Source organism: Bidens hawaiensis, unplaced genomic scaffold (genome assembly GCF_021521415.1).
Source record: "Bidens hawaiensis isolate Kalapana, Puna unplaced genomic scaffold, B.hawaiensis_p1.1 tig00014524_1, whole genome shotgun sequence".
In the NCBI taxonomy this organism is placed as follows: domain Eukaryota; kingdom Viridiplantae; phylum Streptophyta; class Magnoliopsida; order Asterales; family Asteraceae; genus Bidens; species Bidens hawaiensis.
Genome location: NW_027492266.1, coordinates 32604 through 53800, shown reverse-complemented (window position 1 = coordinate 53800; position 21197 = coordinate 32604). Strand labels below are relative to the sequence as shown.

The following is a 21197-nucleotide window of genomic DNA, read 5'->3' as shown; positions in this document are numbered from 1 at the left end:
TGGAACCGGTTTCGGTGGGGAGAATTACAATCCTACGGTTTCAATCGGTTTAAAACTGGTTCGGTTGACCGGTTTTTTTGCCCACCTCTAGTGCTATCACTGTTAGGGTTTACTGAACTCCTATGCTTTCATTGTTTTGTTATGGATGTGTTGTTGATCAGATTGTATGGAAACAGGTAAGAGCTATATGGAGCTGTCAAGAACTGGAAATGGAGATGGCGATAGGTTGTTGTTGGGTACTGATAACAACGAGTTAGGTCATGAAGGTACCTCTTGATTTTGCTTTACATCCTCTAGGCCAAAAATTGGGATCTATATATGATTATACATCTTAAGTTCTTATATTTATGTTTAATGTGAACGTAGGTGTTGAAAATGCTGAGGAAGTGGTTAAAATTTCTAGTCCAGATTCTGAAGTTGAGCCGGAGATAAGGGAGACGAAAAACCTTTTGCAGTTTCTTGAAAACTTGGGTGCTCGTGATGTTCTTGATAAGAAACGGAACGAGTCACAACCAAAATTAATGTGGGAAGTTTGGGAAGAAGAGACTGAGAGATGGCTGGACCAGCATATGCGAGAGGATAGTAATTTGGAGAATTCGAATGAGATAATGGAAGAAACTGTTGATGCATCACCAGATTTTGTTATGCCACTTTTAAGGTACCAAAAAGAGTGGTTAGCATGGGGATTAAAGCAAGAAGATTCTGCTTCAAGAGGCGGGATTCTCGCTGATGAAATGGGAATGGGAAAGACGGTGCAAGCTATTGCTCTTGTACTTGCTAAAAGGGCGCTTTCTCGTGAACTTAGTGGACCTGGACCTGCTGAGCTGGCAGCTAGCTCCTCCACATTACCTTGTGTCAAAACAACCCTTGTGATATGCCCATTGATTGCTGTCATGCAATGGGTTAATGAGATTGACCAATTCACCGCAAATGGAAGCACTAAGGTATTGGCATATCACGGGCCCAACAGAGGAAAAACACTTTTTGAATTCTCGGAGTATGATTTTATCATAACTACCTATTCTATTGTGGAGAGCGAATATCGGAAACATTTCATGCCACCAAAAGAAAGTTGTGAGTGGTGTGGTAAAAAGCTTTATGCAAGAACAATGAAAATTCACACTCAGCGTTATTGTACCGGTGTCAAAATTGTAAAACAATCAAAACAGCAAAAAAAGAAAGGAGAAGATCTATCTGATGAAGAGGATGATAAAAAGAAAGCAAGTAAAAAGAATACAAAGGGTAAGAGAATGATGGAAAATTCAGAAACAGGTGATATGATATCTTATTTGCACTCTGTAAAATGGACTCGTATAATTTTGGATGAGGTATACTTTCTTAGTTTCTTTAGAGGTCTATTGTTTTGAAAATCTTTACATTGTTCTGCGTTTCTATATATCTTTTTGTTCAAATTATTCCACAGGCTCATTACATAAAAGATAGACGTGGTAGCACCACACGAGCTGTTTTTGCTTTAGAAGCTTCCTATAGATGGGCTTTAAGTGGGACCCCTTTTCAGAATCATGCTGGAGAACTATACTCACTTGTAAGTTCTCTTCATCGTAAGTTAGTTTACAGTTTGTTAACTACGAATTCTGAATTCTACTCTTTGCTTGTTTTTTATAGGTTCGCTTCTTACAAGTAACTCCATATTCTTATTACTTCTGTAAAGACTGTGACTGTAAAGGGCTTGAATACACGTAAGGTTCTTTTTATATTCAGGCATATCTATAGTTTATGCATCGAAGTGACTTTTGGAGATCACAAATTCTTTTATGTGTTGGATTGTAGTACAAATTCTTCGTTGACATGTTGCCCTCATGGACCAGTAAGACATTTCAGTTGGTGGAATGCAGTAAGTTATACGTTGCATGTTCTTATGCTTTGTGAGTACTAATTGTTTGGGGTTTAACGTGTTCTTGTTTGAATTAGTTTATTGCTCTTCCCATTCAAGATAGAGGGGCTAGTAGTAGAGCTAGAGCTATGGTTTTGCTTAAAGATAAGGTTTTGAAATGCATTATGTTAAGACGTACTAAGAAAGGCAGAACAGCTGATCTTTCACTCCCCTCTAGAACAGTAAGTTCTGATGTTAATTTAGAAAAAAAATGTTTTAATGTACCCTTTAATTGTGGTACGTTGGATGCCATTTTCACAGATTTCTGTGAGGCGTGACTATCTTGATGCTACGGAGAACGAATATTATACATCACTCAAGATGGAAAGCCGGAACCATATTCACAGGTAACTTTTTTTTATCTCATGGCCCCTTTTATTGAATCTCAAGTGTGTAATTATTTAACATTTGACGGCTGATCATGAATCTCTTATGTTATTCATGATTATACCTGGTATGATATTTGATAAATATGAATCGAGTTTAATGAAGTTTTTAAGTTTCTGAAATAATTTATGTTTGCAGATATGCGGAAGAGGGAACACTTATGAGCAACTATGGACATATCTTTAGCCTCCTAACACGCCTGCGAAAGGTGATCAATTAATATTTTATTTATCTGATTGTTAATTTTGGAACTGCATATTTTTGTGACTTAATTCTGACCAAGTTTGAGTATTATTATGTAAGACCTTGGAAGTCTTAAAAGATATTTCTGGTTATCTGTTTATATGGATGCGTGTTTAATGAACCAAAAATGTGCTTAATGCATGAACTATTTCCTACTCAATTTGTTTTTGAAATATTGTAATATTTATTTTTAACAGTAAACATGAGCAGACTGAATTAAATTATCTTAACACTGCAGGCCGCTGATCATCCTTATCTTGTGGAGTACTCCACATCAGCTGTTGCAAGAGGAACAGGCAAGAACAAATATAATAATGAACAAGCTTGTGGTGTATGCCATGATGTAGCAGAAGAGCCTGTGGTACACTAGTTTCCTCTTGATTTTCACTTTAAAAAAATACTCTATTTTAATAAACCATAAATAAATATCAGTGTATAAATACTTCCAGGTCACATCATGTGAGCATCTCTTCTGTAAGTCATGCCTGATTAATTTTTCTGCTTGCTTTGGTCAACCGGCATGCCCTTCATGTTCAAAGCCGCTTACAGTTGACTTCAGTGCAAATAATCATGATCAAGAAACTCAGAAGCCTAAATCAAGTTTGAAAGGATTTAAATCATCTAGTATTCTAAACAGAATCCCTCTTGAAAATTTCCAGACAAGCACAAAAATCGATGCTCTGGTATGTCGGTCTCTGTTTTAACATATTTGCTCTGGTTAACCAAACCGTACCCATACAAAATGCTAGTTTAGACCTGTTTTTCGAATTGACTGACTGGCCTGTTAACTTTCAGAAGGAAGAGATCAGATTTATGGCTGAAAGGGATGCTTCTGCTAAAGGAATTGTTTTCAGCCAGTTCACTTCATTTCTTGATCTAATACACTATTCTTTGCAGAAGGTACAATAATACAACTGATTATGTAACAAGGCTTTCATGTAGGGCTGTAAAATGAACCGAACATTTAGTGAACCGTTTGGTGGGAGGTTCGTTTATGTTATTTATTTAATAAACGAACGAACATGAACAAAAACTTTTGCTCATTAGATAAACAAACGAACATGAGCATATGTCTTGTTTGTTCAATTATGTTCGTCAACATTCGTTAATATGTTCTTTTAAATTTTTTCGGCCCATTACAAATTTGTTTAGTTTTAATTTTAGGCCCAATGCATTGTTGTTCACATGATCACATTTACTTTTAGTTGGCTTTAGCATAGTTATGTTCGTTCATCTATGTTCAGTTATGTTCGCTTGTTTATGCTGTTAAAGAATGAACATGAACACATTCAATTTCTAACATGGACAAGAAAACTTTTCTCGCTTAGTTGCTCGTGTTCGATTGCTTGTTCCCTTGAATTTAAACGAAAGGACACAGACATGCTTTCATTCTTGTTTGTTTGGTCCGTTTACAACCCTACTTTCAAGTTTATTGTATTCAAAATACATTATTTCCTATTCAATTGTTAGTACTGTATATGAAAACAAAAAATATTGCAAACTGACCACTCAAAAGTCAAAGTTGACATTTTACACTTAAATTCAAAGTTTGACCTTTTCTACACTTAAAGTTCAAGGTTGACTTTTGAGTTGATCTTTTCTTTAACTATAAAATGAACCAAGATGAAAGCAGAATGTTGTAAATCTGCAGAGTGGTATGAAATGTGTTCAGTTAGATGGATCCATGACAATGGCTGCTAGAGAAGCTGCAATTACCAGGTTTACTGATGAAGGAGACTGCAGAATCTTCTTGATGAGCTTGAAAGCAAGCGGCGTTGCTCTAAATCTCACAGTTGCCTCACATGTAAGTCGTCATCATCATCTTACATTTTCTTTTAACTGTCATTACTCATTTCACTCAACTTCTTTAATCCTTAGGTATTCTTAATGGACCCGTGGTGGAACCCGGCGGTAGAGCAGCAAGCCCAAGATAGAATCTACCGAATAGGTCAATACAAACCAATCAGGTTAATTTCATACTTTCATTTATCTTCATATAGATGACTAAACGAGTCGCGTCAAGTAATACATCAAAATGTATTATCCACTAAATTAGTAAATGTATTGCATAATGCAGGGTTGTGAAGTTTGTGATAGAAAACACAGTTGAGGAGGATATCCTGGAAATGCAAGAGAAGAGAAGATTGGGGTTTAAGGGGTACACTTATTATTATTATTATTATTATTATTATTATTATTATTATTATTATTATTATTATTATTCTTCACTTTACTAGCATAATAATTAATAAATACTTGTAGTTTATTTAGTTTTGGTTTACAGGACTATTGGTGGCTGTAAAGATGCTCTGGGAAAGCTAGACCATAGTGATTTGATTGGATTTTTTTTGCGTGTTTAGGTATAAACAGTTTGCTTTTTTAGCATGTTAAAAGTGTATTTTCGGTATTTAGTATAACAGTATGTGTGTTTTAAATGCCGAAAATACACTTATACCCGTTTTATAACGATGATTGTTGTTCAAACTTTTGTGTGGTTATATAGGTAAACAGACAGTTTTTCTTTTAACTTCTTTCTCAGTACCGGGCCGTTTTATCTGGTTTTTACTTAGGCAGTGTGCATGTTTGTTGTGGGCGTTAAACCCACCAGCACCAAAGCCACATCATCACCTTTTGGGGCGTTAAACCCGATAATTTTATGATCAAATCCATCTCCGTTAAACCGCTATTGCCACTGAATGTGTTATCATACAAAAATATAATTTTGTTTTCCCTCCTACTTATAAGCCATTTAGAAGTTCATTTTAACAATGTGGGACAAACTTATTACTCATTTCGCAATGTAGACAAACCCATTTTCCATAGTTCAAATTCTCAACCACACAACTCAAAGTATTGATATCGCATTCATCTTTACTCTTCGGACACGATATATTTATGTCCAATACTAAAATTTCCAGCATGCACTTTCAGTTTTTCAAATTGTTAATATAAATGGATTTGAGCATCACACAGTTTTAAGAAGTAAAGTTCTGTATCAACACCAAAATTAATAAATAAAGTTTAGTTGTTTTTTCATGCCTCACTATTAGTTTAACAAGCCTCTTATTCTTTCATATATACGTGTGCATATACAAACATACACATACATGTATATAGCGGAAGAGAATTAAGAGATAACTCATCCTTAGAGAAAAAAAAACTTAAAAACTTCTAAAAAATTATTTTTAATTAAAAATAATAAAATATTTCAAATTTTTGTTTTTGCCATTATTCTTATATTTTGTTACCCTTCACTTGAAAAAAATAAAAAAAAAACGTAATGCACATACGTATTACTATGCGATACTGTTGTATTACACATGTGTATTACTATGTATTTTTATGTTCAATAGTGTTTAATTGTATATATTCAATATTTGTGTATTGTATATGTGCAGTAGTGTTGTATTATATGCAAAAATAAATAAATAAATAAATAAAAGTCGATGTAGCGCACATGTGCATTAATGTAGTATTACACATACGTACTAATGCTTATTCGATGTGTGTATTAGTCTTATATTGCATATATACAATAATGTGTATCAAATACGTGCAATAGTGTTGTATTTTGCAATATAACACTCTTGCATATATGCAATGCACACTATTACACATGTGCACTACACCGACGAGGTTTTTTTTTTCTTTTTTTCTTTTTGGGAACAATATCAACATATAAGAATAATGAAAAAAGAAAAGAAACTACAAAATTAAAAAAATAAAAATAACTCTTTAGAAGTTTTTAAGTTTTATTTTTAAGAGGAGTTTTCATTTGATCACATCCATGTATATAGTATGGGTGATTAACACACATTTCCACCTTTAATTGGGGGGTGATTCTCCTTGCAAGCAACATATATTGAAGAACAAATAAGTACAAAAACTTGATTCGTTATTGATTGTTTAACGTATCGTATCGTTGTATTGTAACATTTCGGGTTTTCATTTTTCGTATTTTATCAATAAAGGATCCCGCACTCGTTTAAATTTTTTTCATTTGTTTTTAATTTAAATTGTTAATATCTATCAATTATTACAAAAAAAACCCTAACTAACTTTTTAACCCATTTTACATCCAACTCTAAAGCCTGGGGGCTAAATTGCAAAATTATTTCACAAACCCATCTCTTTCTCTTCTTCCCCGTCGCATACCACCCCCCCTCCATGATTTTGACTGGGGTTAATTCATCCAATCAAGCCGTATAATCCGGAATTGACAACCCAACCATGGATTCATAGTCATACAATTTGGAAACATGATGCCAATTGACAGTAAACATAACCAAAACGAATCAATTTGATTGATTTCGCATTAAACCCGACGCGGACCAACCTTGGACCCATTATCCTATATATACGTATCCAATTTGCAATTAACGATCACCACAACATCCTTACATCACCACGACGCAAAACCCCTACCTAATTGCATCGTACCTTGCTGTTTGATTTCGAGTTTGAAGCCACAAGCCCTAGACCCCGTGCTCCCTTAATCTGACATCCAAAATGGTAATTAAATTATGTGTTGAGTTCGTTTTTTTATCTGGTAATCATAACCCCAAACCAATTTTAATCATTATTGAGTTAACCTTGATCAATTGGAACCAACCCGATTTTAGGGTTATTTGGGTTAGGGAAGATCTGTGGGTTCTGGTTATGTTTAAGCGGTTTCATCTTTTAAGCAAGTTAGACACCTCCCCTAGTGGCAGGTGCATGAGCATTTAATCACCTGAACTGGCTTGGGGTGCGGGTTTGAGTCTCCCCAGGCCTGGTTTTGTAAGATTTTTTTATTTTAATGTTTTTCCTTTAATAATTGTTTACTATATTGAACTTGATATCAATTTTCATTCGTTTAACGAACCGAACCCCGTTAAACTTCCATCATAAATTATCGATTTAATGCTTTCGTTCTTTTATATATATATATATATATATATATGTATGTATAGTTATAACTTTATATTTTCTTGATTTAAAGTCCTAATCCAATTTTAAAAGGTAGCTACGTTAAAAATGGGTTTTTACCCGTCTAACAAAAGGTTCACCATTAATCATTCACAACAAAGGCTCGTTTATTATAAATTATTACATGTAACATATACATGTAATATGGACTTTTATGTAAAAGAAACTTATAAAAATATAAATATTGATTATGTTTCTAATTCAACTTTATAAAGTAGTATAATATATATGTAACGGTTTATCGATCCCAAATCCCTAATATACCCATCTTATCGTGTCTAGTTCGTTTATTTCGTTAAGATATTCATTTCATTTATACTTTTAAAGTAGGACAAGCTGTCGGAAATCCTTGTGTGACCAATCAACTCGCTTAAACCTTCTATCGGTTACCGCCTCTATATTTCATGTGAGTTTACATACCCTCTTTTTCCATCTTTTATATTTTCGGGGTAGCATGTAACATCCCGAAAAATCCCATATTAATTTTAGGCTACAGATGCCAACTTTGAAAATTGAGGGATCAAAAATATTCTCAAGTCAAGTAATAGAAAAATAAATAAATAAATAAATAATAATAATAATAATAATAAGAAGAAGAAGAAGAAGAAAAATAAAAACATCTTATGTTAAAGAGATAAGAAAGTTCATCACACATGAAAAGAAAATGAAAAGAAAAAAGAATGTGAAAGCTCTTTATAAGGAAGAGAGTTTAAAAAGTAATATTCTTATATTTCAAGATACGTGTGTGCATATATTTACTTCTAGAAATAATAATAAATATTCATTCTATAAATAATTATTAACCTATGAATATATGCATGTATTAGAGCATTCTCAGTGGTTTCTTCATATTATGTGAGGGAGTTCTTCATTTTTTAGAGATGGTTAAAAATGGTTGTAAGAGAAGGAGAGAGAAAATGTTACTGTTTATGGTTAAATTTGGAGAAACACACTGTTCACGTCTATAATTTTTTAATGTTTTTTAAAGTGGTTGTGAGTGAAGGAGAGAGAAAATGTAATGATAAAAGTATAAAAAAATATTATTTAATTGAAAATGAGAGAAAAAAGATGATGTTTTTAGTATAATTATAGAGATGGAGATGAAGAATCGACCGGGAATGCTTTTATGAAGTCAGTATGCATGTAAATAATAATAAATAATAATTATATCATGATTTAAATATAGGTGGCTTAACAACCTTTAAAATTGGAAAATGAGAATTAACAAAGGGTGGCCACGTTTTTGTTTTGATGCCACCAAACAGTTAATGTTTCTTGTTAACTGCCACGAATCATTAAACTTAACACGTATTAAATTTAACAAGGATATATAACCCCAAAAACTCATAACTCTTAAACACAAGGCTTGGTAACGAGAAAATATGAGGAACATATGTATCGAAAGAAACAGTAATAAATACGGGGTGAGCCGGTAACACTAGTAAACACGGGTCTAGTATAAGTCGAATCATATTATCGGCAACGGAAGTAGAGATACATGGTTGCGTCAAATATTTTGTCCCGATGAATCACCAACAAAATCAGCACGAGCCACTTGAGAGACGCCTTAGTATTTTTGGACAATGGATAGATCAAGACATAACGAGTTACCAAAAGATAAGGGACTAAAAATGGACAGGTTTGAAATTCTGCATCTTCGCGCGACGCGAAGAATTTGAACATGGCATCTTGGCGCGACGCGAAGTAGTAACATAACCGTTGAACGAAACGTGGCGACACGTCACGGGACACGTGTCACCACAAGGTGACACGTGGCAGGCCGAGGTGACACATGCCAAGCCTACTTGGTAACTCACCGAGCCTACTGCATCTTCGCGCGACGCGAAGATGCCACTTTTTGCCTATAAATAGGTCAGCCATGGGGGATTTCTCATTCATCCCTCACACCTCAAATCACACACAACCTTGATATACGTGCCACAACCCTGACATGCCGATATCCCAACGATTATGGCCTCGAAGTGCATGCTAGAACTCTACATAGTTGATCTTTTGACTTTCCACCGTCAAGTAAGAGTACTGCCCGAGTGAAGCTTAGGCATTTCATATAACAAGCCATACAAGGTAGGGGTTCGGTCCGATTATTATAAATGGCTTAGACCCTATTCGGGAATATAGCCCGTACCTTAATCATATAATAAAGTGAGAAAATAGATTTTATAAGTTAAGATTATAGATAAAATATTAATTCACTATTATATATAAAGAGATATTTCTTATGATAGAAGAAACTTGAAATATATGTTTCTTCATGAAAAATAAACGTAGTTTATAAATGATTTAACAAAAAGAAAGAACTAGAGGTCCTTATATTTTATAAAAGAAATAAATGTCAAGGTAAAGGTTATGCAAACGGACTAAAGGTCTGAAGCTAGATCGTTGATCTAGTATTTATAAAAACGTTATTCTTGTACTATAGGTCCGAGGTAACAAGACAATACAAATCAGTGAGAAAAACCGAACAAGAAGAAAGGTGAATACGTCCAACTTTTATAAAACAAGTATTTAAATGTTTGCATGAGATTATGTATCCCTAAAACTTTATAAACAAAGGTAATCGCTGGCCCTCAGGCTATTGTATACGTTTGTTTGGATGCTTACATATGTGGGCAGAGGGTGGGCACACCGCACCACACTTGCTAATGCCTCCGCCACGTTGGGCCGGACCTAAGAAATGTCCGAGAGGGGATTATCTCGTGTATTGGTAGTTGCTAAGTCCTCGATACTGCGGTATTGCTGAGCGGTTTCAAGTATAACTGGATGTTTATAATAGTAAATTTTGACTTGGTTATTTCCTAAGCCACAATGGGCCAGGTCATAAGATACCCGAGGGGAAAACTAAGTATTTAAATGTTTTGTGTCAGCATGTTCACCAGCATATAGCTGACATATTTTTCCCAATATTTCAGGAAAACAGGTATTATACAGGTAGCAAGGGTTTGAGTCGCTCATGGAGATAGAAGCTAGCTATATGGAGATGATTCAATTTTTAATTATTAAAATAATATGAACAGATTTACCAAAAGTTTATAAATCAAATACCTGGATATTCATTATCCAAAAAGTTTTTCAAAATAAATTAATATTTTATCTACAACCTCGGATATTTAATATATGAGAAGTTGTTAAAATAAATAAATAATTTAACATAAATAAAGTCTTCCGCTAAAAACAACCCACAACTATGATATATTTACAAAATAGGTACCAACTATTGGTCACACGTCTAGGCCTTAAGTCGGGGTGTGACATAGCATGTATACCTTATTAACTTACACATGTTTTATTTCCTCATCTATTCAAAACACAATTCAATTTATGTTTGTATGTGATTGTTGCATGCTTTATAATTATGCTCTATGTGCTTAAGCGTTTATTTTATGTTTGGTGGTTGGTATCTCATCCTCATCTATTCTCATCTAATATGATCATACACTTACCCAAGTACATTGATTTTGTATAATTAGGAACGTGTCCACATCTATTTAGTTGTTTACATTTTTATAGAAATTGTAATGCTCATAATTTACATATGAATTGTGATTTTCCTATACATATATATAACAAAAACTTATGTAATTTTTACCAACATTCATGTTGGCAAACTCTATTTTCATACATGCTACAGGTTCAAGTAATTGATATTGTTTAAGATTGAAGAGATTAGTTTTTGCCTTAGGAGATTTATTATAAATTCAAAATATGTATTTGATTATTGTAATTGTGTACTTGTTTAATGTTAATGAAATTAAATAATTGTTTTCGCTTTAATTAGTGTCTTTTGAGCTACCGTCCAATCTATGTTACGCCCAGACATGTTCCTCCTTTGGTCGGGGTGTGACATGCATCGTCACATAGTTATTGATTCGCCATTGATCGTTAAGCATTTGGTATCGTCTTATTGTAACATAACTATTGATTTATCATTGATTGTTCAACGTATGGCATTGTTTTATTGCTACTTGGTTATTTATTTTTATTGATTTTTTTTTCAACGTATGGCATCGTTTTTATTGTTGCTATTTTTCTTTTGTAACTGAGCAAATTTTTGGCTCACCCTTATTTCTTTTGTTGTTTTCTCTTATTTTTTTAGTAGTTACTCTTGGGAATTGAGGGAAATGTGTGATGAGAGATATTAAAATGTTAGATTATTGGAGGGAGATAAAGTAAAAGACATTTGAGCATTGAATGTAATAGACCATTGTAAGACATAAATCATATTAGGGTTTTGAGACTCTATTTACATCATCTTTAATGAATATGATTAACCGTATTGTGTGATACGTCAGCTCTAACCTGGCGGGGGGTGTTACATTGTAAGTCTGTGCAACAATGTGTAAGGGGTATTATTGTCTTTTTGCATGTCCATTTGGGTTTAATTGTTCATTGTATTTGGATACAAGAACGAAGATTTCCCTTGATACTTTGCTTGAAATATTACACAATTCGATTAACAAAAGTTGGTTGTTGGTGAATTAGGTGCATAATGTGCTAAAAGTAGTTATAAATTTATTAACTAAAATTACGCTAATCTAGACACTAAGTAATAATTCTAGACTCTTAACTTAACTAAAACTACTAACCGGCAAGTGAACCGGTCGACTCTAGTACAGCTAAGTAAGTCCGGATATCGAACCCAGGAGACTCTTTTAATTACGTAAACTAGCTAATTAGACTCAACTAACTGACACGACTATTTATATTATGTTGGGGGGGTTTTCTAATAGCTAATATTAAATTAATCACTAAGATTTAAAGACGACTTAAACCTTTCAGATGATGACAAGCAACCACCTAGGCTAGAATCCCTAATGTATCAATTATCAAATAGTTGGAAAATGCTAAGTTATGGAACTGGGAACTTAAATTATTCACTTCAAGAAAACCCGAACAGGACCCCTGACCCTTCTCAAGAAGACACCTATGGATCTCTATTAAGCTCTTAAAAACACCAGTTTAATTAGAATCGCTTATGGTCGCTAATTATTTTATGACAAGTACCTCTATAAGAAATCCTACCTAACAGCGCCGAAATCAAAGGTAGTTTAAAGTATTCACTCGACTAGATAAACAAGGCTGGAAAATCATACCTAGACGGACTCCTTACGAAGAACTAAATCTAGCAATCTTAAAATACCAAGACTTATCATATAATCTATCACCTTACAGCTATTTAGATTAGCAGCACACTTAAGTCTATTTGATTTATTAATATTGTTCCTATAGTTTTATTGCAAATCAACCATAAAATAGTCAAAACACACAGTAGATGACCTAACAGAATTCTATCATATGACAGACAATCACCAAGGAAACTGTGAAACAATAAAACTCGTAAAACAATCCTAAGTAGACATATGCATCGAATAAATAACAAGAAACCTCTTACTTAATCATAAACCATAACAAAAACAAAGTCCAAACTAAATCCAACGTCAACAAAAATTCATCATAAACCTAGGTGGTCTAAGGGTTTAGCTAACAACCATACTCAAGAACAAACCAAAATAAATAAGTTCAAATAATGAATTCATAACGGAAACAAATAAATTCAAACCGAATAATAAGAATGTTTGGATGAGTATGTGTTGAATCCAAAAGCTCTTTACTCGAACCAACTGCTTTCTTTCTCTTTGTCTTTTTTGCGTCTGCCTCCCCTGCTTTTTGTCTCTCATTACGTGACCTTATTTATATATTTCTCCATGCCCTCACTAACCGACCTTTTATTTGGGTTGTAGATTCCCCTGGCCCAATTGATGTTTATTTGTGGTCTACAAGAATCAAGAATTATATCATTGTGTTTTAATGATGGGGCCTAACATGTCATCAACTTGAATTTCATGTGATTTATGCTTCATGAATCACCACTGCCACAAATTAAGTCACAATAAATTAATAATAATTCTTTTACTTTCACAAATAATCTTAGCCATATATTATTATATTAAATCTCACGTTAGTACAGTATGATATGCAGAATGTGTTTCTTTTCTAAGAAAACTAATATAATAATATTATATAATTACACATGACTTCAGAGTTAGGGAATTGTGTCAGCACGTTTCAAATAGAAACATCGAAAGACATAGGAACATGTATGAAGCTTCATTCACGCAGTAAAAAGAAAATGCTACACTTTAATCATTGTTTCTGAAAATCTTAAAAAACTCACATATGAGTCAATTAAAAATAACATTCAATAAAAACATGGCTCAAAATGCGAGAGTTATTTATATAATAATATGTATATTTTAGACTACATCAGTGCATCACATTAAATTGACCAAACAGCCATGTGTTGCAGCAGCTGCAAGCAACTAAATTTATCATACAGCACTTGACTGTATTGTGTAGCACGCCATCCCTAACCGGGTCAGGGTGTTACATTGTGAGTCCGTGCAATAATGTGTAAGGGGTATTGTCCTTTTGCATGTCCGTTCGGGGTTAATTGTTAATTGTATCAGGATAGAAGAACGAAGATTTCCCTTGATCCTCCGCTTGAAATATTACATAATTCGATCAACAAAAACTGGTTGTTGGTGAAGTAGGTGCATCGCATTAAACTGACCAAACGGCCACGTCTGCAGCAGCTGCAGGTAACTAAAATTTATCATACAACACTTAATAAAAAATTATATTTTTTTATACTTTTAACATTTCTTTTTATTTTGTGTAGTTAATTAAATTGGTTGGGTTCATGTATAGGTCAGATTAATAGTACTTAAATAAATATACTGTAACATTCGTTATTGTCAAATCCGAAAACCCGACCCATTTTAAATTTTCGGTTCTATTTTTAAAGATATATATATATATATATATATATATATATAGGGGAGGGATATTTTGAGAACCTTGTTGAGTTGTAAGAACTTAAGAACTTGATTCTGGACCACACATTTAATTAAATGGATTGAAATATATGGTTGAGATTAAATCTGACAAATAGTCAAAGTAGGAGAGAGAATAACTATATACAGTGATTACACAACTTTAAACGTTCGTTACACATATGTAATAAGTCGACTCGGTGCGTAATAAAATTGTAATTTTTTACGTGTATGTAACCTACATATATTACGCATGTGTAAAAAAAAATTCGAAAAAAAAAAATCGTTACACTGAGTTCTTTCAAGTTCTTAAAACTCAAAGGGGTTCTCATTTGAAACCTCCTATATATATATATATATGGTGGTAATCATTTAAGAACTCCTAATTTAATTAAAAACTTAGAGAACTAATCTCAACTATCTAATGTTAATCTCATCCATTTGAAGTTGTGATCAACGGCTAAAATCATAATGGTATTTTTGTAAATATAATAAAAATAAAGGCAATTAAATATAAGAGACAAGGGTATTATAGTAACTCAAGTTTACTAACCAATTCCTATTTCCTCTTTTATTTCCTAAAAAAGTGCATCTATCATTTGTTTATTTATTATTGTTATCTCTTTTTTCTCTCTCAGCTCACATTCCTCACTTCAGAAACGATAAATTCTATTGACCAATGATCAAAATTTCAGTATATTCCTGTTGAAATATGGCGGTTCTAATACAATTACATATATGTAAACTCTATTTTTGTTGCACAAACATTTGTATGTAGATGCCGGTTTTAATGCATTTACATATATGTAAACTCTATTTTATGTTGCATAAATATTTGTATGTAGATGTGGGTTTTAATACAATTATATGTAAACTCTATTTTTTGTTGCATAAACATTTGTAAATATTTGTTCAATAGGTCTATATGTAGATCTTAATTATGTTTTTAACTTAATAAATTCTTGCATAAATTTTGTAGCATACACATACCTAAACACTCACGTTTTCTTTTGCATGCACATGTGTAAAAACTTTGTAATGTAGTTATGTAGAATAACACTGGAAAGCATTTTTCATTTGATATATACACGTAAAACATGCACATATGTAAAAACTTTGTAATGCAGTTATGCAGAATAACATTGGAAAGTATTTTTCATTTGATATATACATATAAAACATGCACATATGTAAAAACTTTGTAATGCAGTTATGTAGAATTAGATTGGAAAGCATTTCTCATTTGATGTATACATGTAAAAAGTATTTATTTATGTATAGAATCACGAATATCAACAGCGTGTGCATCCTTGTTTTAATATGTATAATATAATATTTGCATATGTGCATATATTTATAGACATAAATATTTATTTACACACATGTTTGACTTTGAACATGCTGATTTGCATTCGATGTTATTTAAAAAAAAGGTTCATTCCTGTTATGAAAAGTGACGTAAGATAATTAATTAATTAACCGTTAATTGAATAAAAGAAAAAAAAAGAACTGAGAAAAAAAAGACAATTAATCAGTTAAATAGAAAGAAAAATATTAGCATGTACGTTACAACTATACCCTTTTTATTTAATTTTTTTTTCATATTAAAAAAATAATGAATAATTTAGATTGGTTCTTAGAGTTATTAAAAAAAGTAAGTTCTTAATTGAGACTAACCCTATATATGTACGTGCCGCACACACACACACACACACATAAAGCAAGGTTAGAATAAGAAGTGATTATTTCATAAAAAAATGTAAGAAGTTATATGGACTATTAGATATATAGGGGTAGGATCGAAAAAAAAATGAAATATTTTAATTATAGAATTTATTTAGCAAATTAATTATCATCCTTATCTTTTGCATCTTCTTCAACAATTAAAACACACACAGTATTCTTCAACAATCAAAACCCAATACATTACATTCTGGATCCGTTCAACAACCAAGAAACACACCAACCAAGAACAAAACTTGAACCAACCAAGAATATAAATTTTTCTTTCTGTTCAACAAAACTTAAACCAAAACTTGAACCACCGTCGCCGTTCAACCAGCCACCGTCGCCGTCACCCTTTAACCAGCCACCGTCAGCGTTCAACCAGCCACCGTTGCCATTCAACCAGCCACCGTCACCGTCACCGGTGATCGTGGTGACTGTTGCGGCTCTAATTCAATTACTTAGATCGGTAAATCGTGGTGGTCAGCGGTGACTGTTGCGCCTCTAATTCAACTGTCGCCGGCGATTCTCTTCAAGACAGCCGCTACCACCGGGTTTGACTCATCATTAGTCGGATTTAGCCCCACAACCATCGTCATTGTCGTCTTCAACCTCAGATACCATCGTCATCACCACCATCGTATTCAACTGTTATTGTTTATTTGTGGTGGTGCGGCGGAGGACCGGTGGCCTTTAGCGTGGTGATGGCGGGCTCCGGTGCACGGGTGAACAGAATGATTAATTGTTTGTTTGCAAATAATTTGAAAAGGATGTTGTTACGTGGTTTGTGACGATAAACGAGTATGTGAAGTTGGGGAAAATGGAGGTTGCACGCCAAATGTTTGATGAAATGCCGAAGAGGAATAACGTGTCGTGCAGTATTTAAAGTTGATGCATTAGTATGATGTTTATTGTGTTTTTCTTCATCATGTTCAACATAGTGTGTTGCACGCCAACTGTTTAATGAAATGCCAAAGAGGAATAACGTATCATGGGGTGTTTAAAGTTGATGCATTAGTATGATGTTTATTGTGTTTTTGTTCAACATAGTGTGTTATTATTCTTGATGTTCTTAGTTTGGTGTTTAAAAATTATAACACACTGAACGAATATGCCCCTGGAGTGTTATAAAACAAGTATTAAAATAAAACACACCGCCTAAAAAACACACTTTTCATCTAGACCATCAGATCATTAAATCTAACGCACCAGATTACTTCCTACACTTTTTAGACACGCTCCACTTCTTATTATAACTCCACCCTATACATATATATCTCAAGTTTCGTTTAATATATTTTATATTCGTCGATTTTTATTGAAGTCGTTAAATCGACCCGATTTATCGTTTACGCGTATTCTTGCTCATTATTCATCATTAATATTATATTTGTGATGAGTTACGTTTATCTTTCGTTCGATTCATTTTCATTTTATTCAACTCACGAAACTCCGGGATTTAAAGTTTAAGGCTTTAAATAAATTGTAAACTATTCGGGTATAATACGAACATTATCCAAGTATATTAATTTCTTATTACATTCCAAAGTTCGGATTCAATTTGTAAATTACCCTTTTAATTTTTTTTATCTTAAAACAATATCAAAGTTCAAGGTTCAATTGGTATTCATGTTTTAGTTTCTGTTTTAATAAATTTAGAAACTTGAAGGACTAAAAGTGAAAGATTAATTGAAATTATATTATTAATTAACCCAGCCCGTCACCCCCCCCCCCTCACGCCATTCGTTTTTTCCGGCCGTCGAAATCCGGCGAGCCGCGGTTCCGGCGAGGCCCAATCACCCCTTAAACGCGCATATTAGCCAAAACAATTCGTTGTAACGACTTTAGAATTCAATATAATACGTTAGTTCTTAATCATTTTGCGTTATAACGGCTTGAAATCATCGAATTAATCCCGTAATGCCGCGTAACCATCGAAAAACGGCCAAATTACAATTAACCTCAATTAACGATTTAACACTTCAATTGACATTATGAATAGGCTTATACAATCGCCTAAACCTACTACAATCATCAAAATGCACTAACAAACTCTCTGTATTTCCAATTGATCATCAAAGTTATTACTCCGGCCAACCACGATTCTCCGTCATTTCGTAACATTGCAAGGTAATCTTTAAATGATTTTTGTTAGTTTTTAGCCGACAATCAAAACCCCTAACAGATATCAAACACACATGGACTAGATTGATGGAATTGAAAACTAGGGTATTGTTTAAGAAGATGATAAACATAATCTTATAACTTTTATATTTTTATTTCTGGATCATAACCAACTAATTATCTGGTCTAGTGGTTAAGCCTATGGATTGTTAACCTCCAGACCTGGGTTTGAACCCGGGTCATTGCACTAATTTTTTTATTTCTCTTTTAAACTCTTTTTGTATAATATTAAATCAAATAAATAATTAAAATCATAATAAAGAAAATAAAATTATTTTTTAATTAAATAAATTTTTTATAAATTAAGTATGAATCATATTTTATCTTTCCTATCTAAAAACCAACTTTCATAATCGTTAACCCATTAATATAAATTCGTTTGTTAACTTTAAGTCGTTAAGCATAAATTCATTTGCTATAATTCGTTAAACTTTAATTAGCTTTTAAATTCGTTAAAACCGTTAAGTTAGTTTCATAATTCGTGACCTTTAATCCGTGAACTTTATAATTCCTTAGTCTTTAATTCGTTAAACTTTAACCTGTTAGAATTTTTTTTCCTAGCAGGGTCCAAGGGGCAGAATCCCTGGCTGGGGTCGAGCTGTCAGGTCAGCTTGGAAAAATTTTATTTTAATTAATAAGCCTATATTAAAAATGCATCAAAAAAATGAGTCGGGTTAAGTTTTACAATAATTTGGATCGCATGTAAAACCAATCGCATCACATGGCTAAAAGGAATCGCATTGCATGGATGCAACCAGTCGCATCGCATGGATATTGCATGGGCAAAACCAGTCGCATCGCATGGACAAAACCAGTCGCATCGCATGGCTAATTCTAATCGCATCGCATGACTCTAAAAAAATCGCATCGCATCTCGTGCAATGCGATTTCTTTCCGTGCGATCATAGTCCTCTTTTCCTTTATTTTACCATTTTCTGGCCATTCTTCTCCGTGACCCTTCCTTATGACCCGATTTTATTCTTTTTATGGGTTTTGGGTCATACCAACTTTGGCTACCCGAGTTTTACAAAGCCCGAACGTTACTTTTCCGTCCTATATCAGACCCGTTAGCTCACGACTCATAAAGTTTGTATTTTTCTTACATCCTACAGCCCGATCTACCATTATATCAGGTTGCTTGCCAAAACCTACCTCAAGACTTATCCTTTTTAACAAAACTCACCTTACAATCTCGAGTTTGGTTTAGATCTGGACCAACCCGCAGATCTGGACGTGTTTCTTGTTTGGTGGTGCTAGATCACGAAATTACTTTGTTTCTCTTGGGTCTTAGAAGGATATGGGAGGAAGAGAGTTTGTGTGTGTTTTGAGTGTGTGTAGGGAGGAAGGAGATGGAGGATGGAAATGTTAGAGTTTTGGGAGGTTTGGGGGTTTAAATACCCCAAATCCGTGGGCCTTAGGCCCGTAACCATCCCTTGGCCCATCCTTCATCCTAGGCCTGCCACTCAAACCCACTATTACTTAATAAAATTAAATAACGACACATATATAATAATAAAAATGTTCTTATTTATTATTCTAAAAAAAATACGGATGTTACATTGGTCTTCTTTCTCTAGGCAGCAGGTGGAGGAGGAAGTGGTTGAGCAACTCTGGAAATTGCGAACGGCGTGGATGAAGAAGTAACTTTGGATTGAGAGGACATTTTTTAGTATAGTTTTGTAAGGTATCGGTTTAGGATGAATGGAAATATGGATTTGAAGATGAAAAACACCACTAGTCCCATGGTGGGTGCCAAATTATTTTGGTAAAAAATTACTGAAGTAATAATTGAAAAAATTCGTTAAGTGAGGTAGAGTATTCTTCAACAATATGGTAAGTAAATGCGGTAAAAGTAAAGGTGAACACAATCGAGGAAAAAGTCTAGGATCTTGGTGAGGATTGTCACACCCCAACCTAAGGTGGAAATGCCGTGACGTGATCCGATTTCTCACAGCTCGAAGATACTATCATAAATAAAATGTGACAATATCTAATTAATTATTTTAATTCAAATGTACACACAATAATCAAATACAGCAAAAGAATTCAATTAAATAAATACAATCAATTAAATTTAAGTTTGTCTTTAATATAACCTATGGTCTTTACTACTAATTAATTATTTTAATTCAAATGTACACACAATAATCAAATACAGCAAAAGAATTCAATTAAATAAATACAATCAATTAAATTTAAGTTTGTCTTTAATATAACCTATGGTCTTTACTAGATATCCATACTTCAATCTAAACAACCTGCATATGCGTAAAAAAATGGAGTTTGTCAACAACACTTATTGAGTGAGATGATCACCAATTTTGAAATATTAAATAATAGCATATATATATATATATATATAGTTGATAAATGATAAATGATAAATGATAAGTGCGCAAACCAACCATGTGATAATAATCAATCGAATCATAACAAACATGCATATAACCAAATCGTGTGTGCCAATGAAATCGTTGCCAAGCGAATCGGCATTGATTACAATGACTAAGGTTGTCGTTCTACCTTTGCCAAGCGAATCGAGCTCCGGTTACTAAGAGGTCGTATGATCATACTAATGAGAACCCTCTACAAGGGGATATGTTGGATCTCTCCGAAATGTTATCAAGTAAACAATTAAACATGTAACAACTAGCAAATAGTATTCAACTAATATTCACACAATGATTATCTTTGCGATTTTGTGTATATATATAGATAGAAAATATGAATAAGTACGCATATGTCCCCAAAACGTTTGAAAACAGTAGATAAAAAGGGGAATGATCAAACTCACCTTATATGGAAGGCAAGTGATTAATAAATTCAACAAACGAACTAATGATTTAAGCGAGTCGTCCAATATGCGTCCAACGAGATTAATGATCAGAATCTGAAACTTTGTGATATGAAACTATAAATAAAAACGAACTTAATGCCGCTGGAAT

The 21197-nt window shown here is 33.3% G+C and overlaps 1 protein-coding gene across 1 annotated transcript; it reads left to right on the top strand.

The window, feature by feature from the left end:
• The first annotated feature begins 187 nt into the window (after window positions 1-187).
• LOC143546965 (ATP-dependent helicase rhp16-like) lies at window positions 188-4884 on the top strand. Its single transcript, XM_077038502.1, has 15 exons — window positions 188-266; window positions 367-1328; window positions 1424-1546; window positions 1627-1700; window positions 1792-1855; window positions 1933-2076; window positions 2156-2241; window positions 2420-2489; window positions 2763-2885; window positions 2974-3207; window positions 3320-3424; window positions 4176-4328; window positions 4403-4491; window positions 4602-4682; window positions 4809-4884. The coding sequence occupies exons 1-15, from the start codon at window positions 188-190 to the stop codon at window positions 4882-4884; spliced, it is 2463 nt and encodes an 820-aa protein (XP_076894617.1).
• Window positions 4885-21197: the final 16313 nt, after the last annotated feature.